Consider the following 13423-nt stretch of genomic DNA (forward strand, 5'->3'; position numbering starts at 1 on the left):
CCATCCTTCAAAGCTCATTTCCTAGTCTCCTGTGCCTGATACTCTGGTACCTATGAGTTTGACAAGGCTGCATTTCCTGACCATGCTTTCTGTTCCCACTTTAAAATTTATTCTTTAGCTCCACCTCCTGGCTCTTGGTCCATGGAAAAGAGGATTCTCAGGAATCACATAACCTTAAGAAAGGATCATAGAACTGTAGACTCAACTAGGTTGGAAGAGACCTTTAAGATCATCAAGTCCAACCTTTATCCCAGGACTGCCAAGTCCATCACTAAACCAGAAGTATTCATCCCAGTTTAGAAACATTAATGTAGAGGTGAATATGGGTACATTTTAGCTGGGGCAAAACAGAATTGGTTGAGCCCACTTTCCACAGAGGAAAACGTGTTGGTGAAGAAGTGGACAACAGAATATGTGGCTCATAGTTTCTGCTTTTTGTTGGGCTTTTGGTTTCTCAACCGTGGCAGTTTTGATACATGACAGACATCACAGAACAGTCTTTCTTTATAACTGTTTTTTCTCTTCTACTTCCTCAATCTCGTAGGGGTGGGGAAGTACGTAAGAAATCGTCTGACACTGAAACTTTAATAAAATATCTCTGAGGCCTTGCAGTGGCCTGATTCACACAGGGAGAATTTCTTTGACTATTCATCCTATTCAGCCAAGAACTGCCGAGGAAGTGGAGGAACAGGGCTTAGCCATCTGGATTTAAGAAGCTGAAAACCATGTCTCTTCCCCGACAGCTGCGAGAAAAGAGGTAGTATGTCTCTCCCTCCTTCCACCTCCCCACAAACCTCCGTGTAACTGCTACGATCTGTTCATTTAATTTGGATGCAAGCTTCTTCGACAATTCTGAAAGACTTCTTGATATCATAGCTTCCATGCTACTACACTGCTCAGTGTAGAGTAGACATTTCCTTAAGGTGGAATCAACTTGTTTCTATGGGGAATATTCATCATGTAGGATAGTAGAGTAGTGGGTCATTGTCCTCTTTACAGCTGTAAACAGTTTCCCTTTTACTGGGGTTTGTGATATGAGTGTTTGTGATATGACTAATTATATCTCTTGATCTCCATAACCACATCCGTCTTCACAGTAAGTAGTAGTATTTATGGTGCTGTGGGTGGTGCCAATTCATGTCATTTTCCTTGTACAGCAAACTACTGCAAGACTTTGCGTCATTACTTCAGCCTTCCAGACGGGCTACATAGTGTGGAATCCCCTGCTTGGGATAGTCTCCTAGCAGAATAAACTGAGCCAACCATTGTGTTTTTTGTATTATCAGAATATTTAACATGTCAGCTTGGCATTTTTTAGATGATCCTTTTTAAAGTTTCTCTTTCTCTCTACTGCATTTATTATCCTTCTGTCCTTGTTCTTAATCCTTTTTACTTATGTGTTAATACAAATACCACTCTAAAAACATTGAATAGTAAGATTGAAACAGAAGTGAATTTGTTTTCTATTTGTTTAAAGTATTGTACCATGGGGAAGGTCCCAGAAGAAAAAAAGCATCTGCCAAGCCATGCTGTTTTATTGTGTGGACAGCGTGGACAAGAAACATGAAAGTGTGGTCATATGGCTGCTCTTTAGGTATTCTTGCAGGGATATGTTTCAAATCCTGCTTCAAATCCAGTACTTTCTAGAATTTGCAAAGCTTATTCTAACCTATCATGCGTTCTTTCAAGCATTTTTGATATTTTCAAACAAGTACCTTTGTGCTTGTTTCATGTTATCTGCCGTGACTGGGAATTCTCCATGTAAATATTTGCTAGGCTACCCATTTTTTTTTTCAAAGCCTCTTTAAGAGTCTGCTTTACTGTGATGTTTGCAGGAAAACTTGACATTTTGATAGCTGGTGCAGGCAACACTGGTTATGATATAGAACAATACTATGTCTTTGTTTCTTTGCTTTTTTTCTGTTTGTGCTTATCCTTCCTTTGTTTCTTACGTGTATAAGGCAAACTGTATGCATCCTTCACACCAAGTGTAAGGTTTTTAGGATTTAGCTTTGTGCTGTCAGTTTCTACAGCACCTAGTGCAACAAGCTCTTGTCCTGGGTTCAGCAGTTCTTCATTGGTTCTTCATCTCGCTTCACCCTTTTTGCCTCCTTTTTGCTTGTTCTCTTGCGTACAGGGCCTTGTTCAACACTATCCAGCACCTTCAAAAGGAAAAGAATGTCGGCGGATTTGAGGGCAAAGCGACAGTCGCTACTCAAACTTTGGCTGCAATGAACTGCGCAGCTACCCCAGTGGCAAGTACAGCAGCTGCTCAAACTTCAACTGCAACAGACAGCGCGGTTACCCCAGCTCCAAGCACGGTAGCTACACCACCCCCAGCAACAAGTACAGTCGCTACTCAAACCACAGTGATAATCACTGCAGCCAAACCAGAGGACCAATTCGTACCAATATCGGTTGCCCCTGTACGCAAGAGAACAAGCAAAAAGGAGGCAAAAAGGGTGAAGCGAGATGAAGAACCAATGAATTCACCACCCGGTCCAGAATCTGATCAGGAGTCATCCTCACATGACGAAGAAGAAGAAGAAGAGGTAACTTCTCGACCTCGGACCTCAACCGAGCTGCGGAATATGCGAAAAGATTTTACCCGTCAACCAGGGGAGCACATCATCACCTGGTTACTCCGATGCTGGGACAATGGGGCCGATGGTCACGAACTAGAAGGTACAGAAGCCAAGCAGCTGGGATCACTTGCTAGAGAAGGGGGAATTGACAAAGCAATTGCAAGAGAGAAAAAGTCCCTCAGCCTTTGGAGGAGGCTCTTGGCAGCTGTGAAAGAAAGGTTTCCGTACAAGGACGATGTTACGAGTCGTTCGGCCAAGTGGACTACTATAGACAAAGGCATCCAGTCTCTGAGGGAATCGGCCATCGTAGAGATGATCTATCACATCAAGCCGAATAACGGGGATACACCTATAGATCCAGATGAAGTTGAATGTACACGACCCATGTGGCGAAAACTTACACGGAATGCACCGTCATCATATGCCCATTCATTGGCAACAGTGACCTGGAATGACATAGTACCACTAACAGTGGATGAAATGGTTCATAAACTCCGAGAGTTCGAAGACAATCTCACTCCTTCCATCATCTCAGCTGTGAAAAAACTGTCCCAGGACCTCGACAAATTGAGGGACGATGTATCTGATTTATCCAGCTCCTCACGTGTACCAACACGCGTCTCAGCTATTAACAAAAGACGTCCTATTGTTCAAGAGAGGAGATACAGAAGGTATACGCCACGGGGTACCCTATGGTTTTACCTGCTGGATCACGGAGAAGACATGACAAAGTGGGATGGAAAACCTACTTCAGCTTTGGAGGAACGGGTGAGTGAACTGAAGAGGGGAGCAAGGGCCAAGACTGATCGCCCCACGTTGGGCGCCAAAAAGAACTGTCGTGGTTTAAACCCAGTCAGGTAACTTGTTCACTCACTCCCAGTGAGTGGTGCCAAGCTGACAACAATCAAGGTCCGTGTTCGTCTCCCCCCCCCTCCCTGCACCGGGGCTCTCCCCTTCCCCGCTCCCGGAGGAACGGGGAGGAGGATCGAGAGAGTGCAACTCCTACGGGTTGAGACAAGAACAGTCCAGCAACAAATCACCACCGCTACTATCAGCTAAAACAATGATAAGGGAAAATAACAAGGGAAGAGAATACGATACCACCGGCCAAGAAAACGAGTTCCACCCGGAAGCTCCTGTCCTTCCGGGTAACTCCCAGTTACCCCCCACCCCGGGCATGACGTGCTGTGGTATGGAATACCTCCCCGGCTAGCCCGGGTCAGGCGCCCCGTCTCTGCTTCCTCACAGCTTCCCCTCCTCCCTGGCAGAGCATGAGCCTCACAGAGTCCTTGGTCAGGGTAAACATCACTTAGCAACAACCGAAAACATCGGCTTCACCAACGCTGTTCTCAAAACTAGAAGTCAAAACACAGCACTGCACCAGCTAACACAAAGGAAAAAACATGACTGCTACTGCTGAACCCAGGACAGCTCTTTTCTCAGAACTGTTTTATATTTGCTGCAGGAATAATAACAGCATAAATCATGGACATAATGATCTCCATAGAATAAGAGATACTGCTGCAGAGTTATTATTCCAAGTCTACTAGATGCTGAAGGAATGATTAAGAATGCATCTACGGTTGATCACATTTCTCAGGAAAATCTTACAAGCTCTGATGTTTCTTTTGTAGTCCTGCTACTCCAGCAAGCCTAGGAACAATAGGGATGCTTTTCAGGCTAGGTGAATCTTCACAGCGACCACTGGCCAGGTTGGATGGGGCTTGGAGCAACCTGGTCTAGTGGAAATTGTCCCTGCCCATGACAGGGGATTGGAATTGGATGATCTTTAAGGTCCATTCCAACCCAAACCATTCTGTGATTCTGTGACTTATGCTGAAAGTATAGAAACTTGACATCTCAAGATCAGACCTCCAGAGGAAGAGAATGACACTACAGGTTTCTATCTTTTGGGTTTGACACTAGACAATGTGATGATGCTTAGCTATCTTTGCTCTGTATGGCATAGAGACCTCCAGAGGCTAATGTCAGAATGAGTAACCTAAATATTTTGCTCTTGCTTCACAGTGATTTTGACCAGCTTCCAGATGATGTGCCTGTTTCAGCTAACATTGCAGATATTGAAGAGAAGAAAGGTTTTTCTAATTATTATGTAAGAAGGAAGATTTATTCTGTCTCTGTATGTCCTCATCTGTGTCTGGTTTGGCTGTGGGAAGCAAAATGTAATTAATCTGGTGTAGCTGCTTTTTGGCCTGAATAGTTATGTGTGGAGAACTTCTTAGTGCTTCTTTTTTCTGGTATGGAGGTTAGTCTATTACAGATTTAGTCTAAAAATTTATCGTCTGGGTGAAATGAGATTGGGGTATCCTCTAACTTGCTTGTTTTCGACATTCTTCCCTAATTTATGATTCATTTCCTGTTAGAGTTCTGTATCTTTTGTGAAGATAGAGGGAAAGGAATTTAAAGAGTGTAGAAGGGAAAGGGTTTGTTTTCATTATCCTATGGTACTGGTAAGTTAGGATGCTTCCATCTCTGCAGAAAGTGGCATATTAGTAAGTAATGAAAAAGCACACAGGGGGAGAATAGTAGGGAAAAGCACTCAGAGATTTTCTGAAGAGGGGTTTTTGAGAAGACCAGGTCAGTCTGACCTCTGCAGGGTACGCTGCTTTTGCTGGAGATATTTCTCATAAAACCTTCCCACTGCAGTATGCATGTTTTATTCTGGAATGTAGTGATGCTTGGTTGCTCTGTCTTTATGTTTTCTGAAGGATCTGTCTGCAATGTGACTCAGAGGTCAGTATATGGAAATCATGGGCTTCTTTAGAGCAAAGCAATTTTGGCAAGAGATAAGAAGATAGTGGTTGGAGGAGGTCAGGCCGTATTTTCTGAAATTGTGTGCTTTGAAGTCAAGATGAAGTATGAATGCCTTCTTCCCTGAAAATCAATTCACTTACATGTCTGTCTATTGAGTTAGGTGCCCAAAGCATCCTGATGTAAAATATCTGTATTTAACTCCCTAATATGTTTTGTTTGTCACTGTGGGAAGGTGTGTAAGCATAAAGCATCACCTTGTCATTTCAGGTTTCCTTTTAAGATTATGTAACAGAAAGCAGTCACAGGGACGTGATGCATGGGAATGCTCACATACACCACACTGTTTGGTGCTAACTTGTTATTTTCTAATACTTAAGTCTGCAGATACTCAACTAATCGCTTGCTTTGCACTCTGTCCCTGAGACAATATTTCCACTACTGGAGCACTGATCTTATGTTCCTATTGTATGCCTCACTTTAATTTGCTAAATATTTGTAAGTAAGTACGAACATTAGCCTGAATCCCCCTTCTCTGTTTCAGCTGTTTGTCATTGAAGTAAAGGTTAAAGGTGGTGGCAGATACCTGATTTTCCGACGCTATCGTCAGTTCTATGCTCTTCACACCAAACTAGAGGAGAAGTATGGAGCAGAAAGCAAAAATAGCCCTTTTACCTGCACACTCCCCATACTGCCAGGTAAGCTGTCAGCACCAAATCTGTGCATGATTAGCAGCTTTATCAGCCCTAGGCTGTTCTAAAGAGGAGCATGTTGTAGAGAAGTAGTTGTGACAAGGAACAAGTTCCCAGCTGTGGATGCTGGAGAAGTCAAGCTCTATTTGCAGTCACTCTAATTGCAGTAAAATTCATTTAGAAACCTAAAATCCTCTGGAAAATACATATTTTCCTGGAGATCGTACTTTCTCCTGATTGCTTCATCTCTCTGACAGCCTCAGACAACTGGTTTTGGTTTGCTTGTTTTTTTTTTTTTTTTTCAATAACTGTCACAGGTTTTATATTTTCCAGGAAAAGTTTATGTTGGGGCCAAAAAGGAAATTGCTGAGAATAGGATTCCTATCCTAAATGCCTACATGAAGGTAAGACTTCATCTTAAGGCAGAGATTATACTGCGTGCTGCAGACACTTATCCCCTGAAATCAGCTAAGAGACAGTTTTGTATCTTAGGTATCTGCTAGTTATCTACTTCTCTCCGTATTGCTTTTCCTGAAGACACAGCATCCATACAGCAGGAAAACTTGCAGTCCTATTCCCCAGATTGTTCAGATTGCAGGATCTGCTGGAGTATGCAGTTTAAAGGTTCACTCCTTGCCTTCATATATAGGTACACATCCCTGCAACACTCCCCTCTGCCCAAACAAAAGACAAGACTCACCCAAACCAAAAAAACAAACCAAAACCCAAGGATGTATGAGGAAATGGCAAATCCCCATGTACTGTATGAATGTGCAGTTGGTATGTGCACCTAAGGGACTTGGAGAGTGGCTCGGGCTGCTGGGTGTACCTGCTCTACAGTGAAGACACAGCCAGTAACATTATGGAGAGAAATTCTGTGTTCAGGTTGACTGAAGACCTGACTTTAAATCAGTAAAAGTCTTCAGCACTGGCCAGTCTGAAGACTTCAGTACTTGCCTTCTTTCCACAGTCATTCATGTTCTGAGGGAAACATAAGAGCAATTTACTCCTTCTGCAGTAAATCAGGCACAAAGAGAGTGAAGCAATAGATTGGCCAACTCCAGGAGTAAACAGGAGAAACTGTCAGCAGTTCAGCCACATCCTGCTGCGTGAGAAGGGAGAGGAGGGAGATTTCTGGCAGCAATTAATATCCTTCATGATCCTGTAGGTCAGAAAAGCATATTTGTCACATGTAAGTGAATAGAGAATTGGTCTCCCCCACTGTTGCATTCTGCTTCCTACTTGCTCTTGGCACAGAACCTACTCTGCCTACCTGTTTGGGTGTTGATGGATGAAGAGGTACGGCTGTTCTTCTACCACTCAACCTTTGATAGTGAACAGGTGCCTCACAGACTGAGGAGGCTTCGCCCACGGACACGCCGAATGTAAGTGATTGACATGTTTTTTCAGCATTGCTTGACGTAAGAGATGCTGCCCAGTTCTGAGGGGGGACGAGAGAGATGAGAGTCACCACTGTGTTTCCCATGAAGTTCTAATATGGGGATCTTTGTGCTGGAATGAACACAGGGTATTTCTTGTTTTCAGTAGCCTCAAATGTTTAAAGTGGATGAGGTACTTTGCAGGAAAGGAAAATTCCAAAATGAGCAAATAGCTTGCTTGTAAAAAAATGCTGCTCAGCTCTATCTGTTGCTAATTCTTTACTGGTAATACCTATTCTAATGTACAGAATATACAGGCCAAGCTTACGGACATAGGCTTGCACCACTGAAGTCAATGTGAATTTTGACACTGAGTTCAGCGAGATCTGGTTTAGACACTAAATGAAACTGAATGTTTAATTTTTCCTGTCCTTTGTCTAAACAGGGGCCTGTCCTACATAGCAGCATTGACACCCCTTTGGAGAACTGCTAAGTAGACATCATTACCCTTCAGTCAAATTAATTTTCCTTTCAACATAGCAAAATTGACCAGCTTCCTTTACACTTAAACAGCGCAAAACCTGCATGACTGTATGCATTCCTGGATGTCTGCATGATCATAGAGATTGAACCGAATGCCATAAATGCTAGAAACAGGGATGCCTATAAGGCAGAGGAGGGGGGCTGAGCAGTGCTGTAGAAGAGAGGTACAGGATACTGACTGTATTGGAAATTCCGTCTGTTCTCAGCAGCAGACATCACTAGATTGCTGCTGCTCTGCACTAAAACTGAGAGAAGTAGGGCAGTGTTGTTGCATCCATAGTTATTTACTTCAGCGCTGTACACAGATTCTCGTGCAGTTTCTCCAGTGATCTAAGGCTTGCCTGCCTCTTAAATAATGAAAATGCAGACACTGCACTACTGACCATGGAGTATTTCTGATGACTAGAAAGACATATTTACCTCCCTGTTGTCTCCTTTCTTTGCAGTAAAAGCATTTCACCTCAAGCGCCTATTTTTGATCGCATGGCAGCTCCACGGGCTGAGGTGAGTGCTCTGCACAATCATCTGCCATTGGATAGGAGATTAAACTCTGTTTTACTTTGGTATCTTATCGATCAAGTTCCCTTTTCTAATTAAAGCCTGGGGGAAGAATGGAAAGTGAAAGCGACACAGGAAAGCGATTGATTTTAACAACAGGGGATGAAACAAAGCATGGAAAGAAGTGTTCTGTTCCTTCTTACCTGAGTAATAAGAAGGCCCATAGTGAAGTTAGAATGACAAGAGGTTCAAAACTGAGAGATATATACACCTTACTGCCAAGTGGTTCACATGGAAATACTGATACCTATAAATTAAATGTAAAACAAGCATAAGCTTCAGTCTCATTGACTTCTGATTGTGTTTAAAAGCTTTGCAGGTGAAGCATCTTAGTATTTTCTGTAACAGAAGTGTTCTACGGAAAAGTGCCTACACCCTTGTCTTTGGCTGCATATTATCTTGGTATTAAGCATGTGGAACTGCTTTGTAACCAGTACTTGTCTGAGCATATTCTTGCTTCTTGGAACCTGTACCTTTGCCATATAAGATTAAAAAAAACTCCATGCAAGTGGCCTGAGAGTTGTTGGGTTTGGTCTTTTTTGTCATACACTGAGTATGGCAGGTCTCGGATCAGTCATATCTCTTAGGTTTTATCTGTTAATTTGTTAATATTGAATATGCCTACCAAAACTCTTCAATAGATGGAAAAAGGCTTTTGAAAGCGCTAGTAAGTTGACATATGAACTCCTGGCACAACAGTAGCCATTGTCTTTTTTTATTAGAACTCTTTGCATTAACAAGCCCAAAAGAACCATCTCAACACAAACAAAAGAACACCTTGTCATTTTTGCTCCTTTAAGAGCATTTAAATGGCTACTGTGTTCTCTAAGGACAATGGGGGAGATACGCATTGTTCATGACTTGGCATTATTCAAGAGCAGCTTCTTAGGCTGGTAGCACATGTTTACCTCCTTTTTCTAATTTTTTCCCTAAAGGTGGCATCTAAGTGCTATGTTGAGTACAAGGCAGTTTCCCAGCCTCCCCCGAATGTCTCAGTTCAGCATACAGACCTGAAAGCTGGATGTAAAACCGACTCTTAGTTACTCTTAAATTAGGACACAACACCACAACACTTCTGCATTTTTGTTTGTGATATTTGGCAGCAAATCTGAAAGCTGTAAAACTGCAACCAGAAATAATATATATGTTTCTAATTCTCAGGATTTCAAGTTTTCAAGTTCTCAGTTGTCTTCAGCACTGTTGACTTGCTCTTTTGTCAGTTGTCTTCACCTATGTTGACTTGTTCCTTTGTCAGTTGTCTTCAGCTATGTTGATTTAAGTGCTCTTAAGTGTTTTCAACTTCTTTATATTTATTTCTCTGGCGCTCAGTGTCCTGCCACTTTAAGAACAGGAGCCTGTAGCTCTCTCAGAGCCATGTTTATCCTAGTGCTTTCATTACTTCTTCAAAGCATTTTTGTGTGTGCTGAGTAGAAGAAATTGTGAGAACTCCAGGCTACAGTCGTATTACAGTCATATATATATGACATTGCCTCAGAAATTCACCTGCGATGACAAAGTGCATACTATCGTGCTGCTTTATGGTCTCACCTCAAGAACAGAACAGAAAGAATGATTCATTTTTGTAATTCTGTGAATTAATAATTCTAGCGTTATTACTTTCCATAGGCACTGTTTGATTTTTCTGGAACCAGTAAACTGGAACTCAGCTTCAAGAAGGGAGACTTGATCTATCTGCTCAGCAGAGTAAACAAAGACTGGTTGGAGGTAAGACTGCAGTAGCAGCACTGAATTATCAGCATACCTCAAAATATATGAGTAGGAAGGGCTTGGCTAGTCCTTGGGTCCTGCCTCCTCCTTTCAAGGAAAAACTGTACTATAATCAGGTCTTACTGTTAAGAATGAATCCTTGACTTCAAATTTGAAATTGTTTCCTTCCTTGGTTGTATTTAGCTTACAAATTTTCTGCCCTCTAGGCTTCAGTTTTTATTTGCATTTGCTTCTGCTGGAATGTTTTTAAATTCTTTGGAAGTGATTAGAACACAAAAAGGCCACAGAAAGGAGATGGAAACTCCGTTTCAGTGATTAATTGGTTTCTTGCCTGAGGGTGAGTTGCAGTATACTTCGTGCTTCATACCACAGTGCACATCAGTCTGATTATAGAGAACTTGGGCAATGCAACAGTCTTCTGAAAAAGGATGATGAGAACATACTGTGTGTTTGCTGATATGATATCTCTGCTTGCTTGAATACCGCAGCCTTCCTTGGTAACCATCTGACTTCAATTTTTTACACAGTTTCACTCCCCCGCCTTCTATTTGACTAAACAATTGTAGAATCTTTCTGTAGGGATGCCATCAGGTCACTTCCATAGCCTTTTTTTGTTTGTTTGTTTGTTTTCTTGATTATAGTAGGAAAAACATCTTCCTGTTGTTTCCATGGAAATTAATTGGATTCCAGAATTTATTGTATGTGGCCAAAATGGCATGGTTTTCTTTGTTCTAACACTACCTCTCATTCCAGGGAACAGCTGGTGATGCCACTGGGATTTTTCCCCGTGCTTTTGTGAAGATCATAAAAGATTTACCACAGCAGGAAGACACAGTTAATAAAGTTCGCTGCTATTACCATGATGAGACTATGAGCACTATCAGGTAATAAGAAGATAGTTTTCCAGTTTACTGCTGAAGAAATTACATCAATTCTCTTTTCATGATATGTAACGAGTAGATTTGGTCTTGTTACAGGGATATCTCAGTGGAAGAAGATCTGAGCAGTATTCCGTCATTCAGAGATCTCATGGAGTTGGTGAGGTACAATGCAAGAAATTAGTTGTATATTTAATATCATTTAAACATTTGTCAAGTTCCTTCCAGTCCTACATTTCCCACATGCTGCTGACTCATCACCATGTTTTGGTTGGGAAATACTTTTTAACTGTCCTAAAGAAGTTGTACTTCGACCTGGCCCAAGGCTATCTGTGCAGACACTAGTCTGCCTTGGGGTTGTAAGTATTCATGGAACGCCACACACTTCTAACTCAATTATGCTGGGTAGAAGTTTCCATTTCTCGTTCTAATATCAGAGCCATACCCCCATACAAGAAACTTTCATCTAATATACTTCTTCGGGATGTAGGAAACCACCTCCAACACCTGATGAGCTAGTGTTAAACTAGGTCAATCTAGTGTTGAACATCAAAACATTAGAACATCAAATACTAGTAATGGAATACCCACACTAAATTCTTCCATTCCATAACCTGGTCTCCCCTCAAAAAAAACCCCAACCATAAGCAGGCAAAAGTGGTTAGTAACTGTAGTCAACTCTTATGTACAGGAATTTTATCAAACTTGCAGATTAACTGCACCATGCATCTGGTGTTACTGGAAAAGACTCTCGGTTCTGTCAGATTTCTTAGTTTAAACACTGCACAGCATGAATGAGGCTGTATGAATGATTTCTAGTACTAGCTGTACCAAGACTGCCAAGACACCCAAGGCTTTGTGTGGCTTTCAGCAGAATGAATTAGGTTGCAAGTATATTGTCTATTATGTAGATTTCTCAGGCATTCCTTGATTTCTGGGGATCAATCCATTTCTTTTCTACCAGGCAGGAGTTTGACCGAGATGACATTGTTTTGAATTACCGGGACCTTGATGGTGATCTGATTCGGTTGCTCTCCGATCAGGATATTGAACTCATGGTGTCTCAGAGCAGGAGCAGGCCATCTGAGAAGCATTTCTTCCCTTGGAAGTTGCACATCACTCACAAAGATGACTTGGGTGTTTACAACACTAGTCCAGAAATAGGTGCTACTCATATAGTAAGAGAAACATAAGTGCTGTATAGAGATGTTCCAGCAGGTAGCTGTACAGTCCTTCTGTAATCCCTCTCTGCAGACAGTTTCCTTTAACAAGCCTTTGAAGTGATCTTGAAAAGAGCAATTTCTAGTACTATATTACCTTTCAATGTAAAATCTATACTTAGTTAGCTTCTTCAGCTTTTTACGACTCTTCTGTAACAGAGACATCTACATAAAGACCAGAGAAAGTAAGGAACAGAAACATAAAATCACTGGCCATATTCAAAAAGCACGTGAGTGTTAGGCTGCAATAGAGGTTTAGTGTCCTGAGCCCCAAGATCTGCTCTAATCTCTATTCTCACTCATAGAGCTAATGAATTGTCCAGAATGTCTTCATAACCTTTTTTTCTAGCCTGCCATAACTTTCACTTCACTTGCTGGTATGAAGGTTTGTGTGCCAGTGCTTGGGAATGGGTAATTATTCCCGTCACGTGGAAGCCTGATGGGGCATTCAGGGTTAGTTCTGGATGCATCAAGAAAACTTCTTAATATTTCAGTGAAGAAATTGCAGCCCACCTTTGCTTTCTTCTTTCCATTGACCAGTATTCTGAATTCTGTGAAGCAAACATAGTACACCTGTGGTGTTCCTCTTAGACCTTTTGGTAATTGTACATACTACTTATTTCTGCATTCTGAGGAAATCTGTGTGATGCCTGCTCAAATAACAAGTTATTCTCTCCTATCTTCTACTTTCTGACACCTCATTGCCAAATAGAACCAACAAGAAATTACTCTATTAGATTCTTCAACAAATAAAGTTACCTGTGAGATTATTTTAGCAGTTGCTATTAAAAAGGTGGTTTTTTTTTTTTTGGGGGGGGGGGGGGAGGGGAATGAAATAATTTACTATTTTTCTTTTTCCTTGAAAATGAGATAATTCTGAAGAAGAGTTTGAAAGTTGCTAATTCATCTTTCTTTAAGGAGGAGTTCATTATTGAAACTATATATATGCATATATTTCTTTAATGGTCATGCAATCAAAATATTTTGCTCTTGAACAAATTTACTACTGCTTGTAAGAATTCCAAGTTATGCATGCTTTACATAAATTGTTTGACACACAAAACACTG

At 41.5% G+C, this 13423-nt stretch overlaps 1 protein-coding gene across 2 annotated transcripts; it reads left to right on the forward strand.

Annotated features, from left to right (window-relative positions):
• The first annotated feature begins 559 nt into the window (after nt 1-559).
• On the forward strand, nt 560-13128 carry NCF4 (neutrophil cytosolic factor 4). 2 transcript variants are annotated; one of them, XM_061445142.1, is made up of 10 exons: nt 560-757; nt 4614-4698; nt 5902-6055; nt 6383-6453; nt 7307-7434; nt 8418-8475; nt 10156-10254; nt 11011-11141; nt 11235-11300; nt 12100-13128. In XM_061445142.1, exons 1-10 carry the CDS (start codon nt 726-728, stop codon nt 12326-12328), a joined length of 1053 nt encoding a protein of 350 aa, XP_061301126.1. In that variant the 5' UTR covers nt 560-725; the 3' UTR covers nt 12329-13128. The 2 variants fall into 2 exon arrangements, with proteins under 2 accessions (XP_061301126.1, XP_061301127.1); XM_061445143.1 differs by having other exon boundaries at nt 12104-12262.
• The last annotated feature ends 295 nt before the right edge of the window (nt 13129-13423 follow it).

Source organism: Pezoporus flaviventris, unplaced genomic scaffold (genome assembly GCF_033815535.1).
Source record: "Pezoporus flaviventris isolate CSIRO_AGI_PZ_B2104156 unplaced genomic scaffold, CSIRO_AGI_Pfla_v1 ptg000002l, whole genome shotgun sequence".
Lineage (NCBI taxonomy): Eukaryota > Metazoa > Chordata > Aves > Psittaciformes > Psittacidae > Pezoporus > Pezoporus flaviventris.

Bases quoted from the DNA above. Each gene is read 5' to 3' on its own strand.
- NCF4 (XM_061445142.1), top strand. From the start codon at position 726: ATGTCTCTTCCCCGACAGCTGCGAGAAAAGAG. The intron at 6,056-6,382 runs GTAAGCTGTCAG...TATATTTTCCAG, and splicing joins CACACTCCCCATACTGCCAG to GAAAAGTTTATGTTGGGGCC. The intron at 8,476-10,155 runs GTGAGTGCTCTG...TACTTTCCATAG, and splicing joins TGGCAGCTCCACGGGCTGAG to GCACTGTTTGATTTTTCTGG.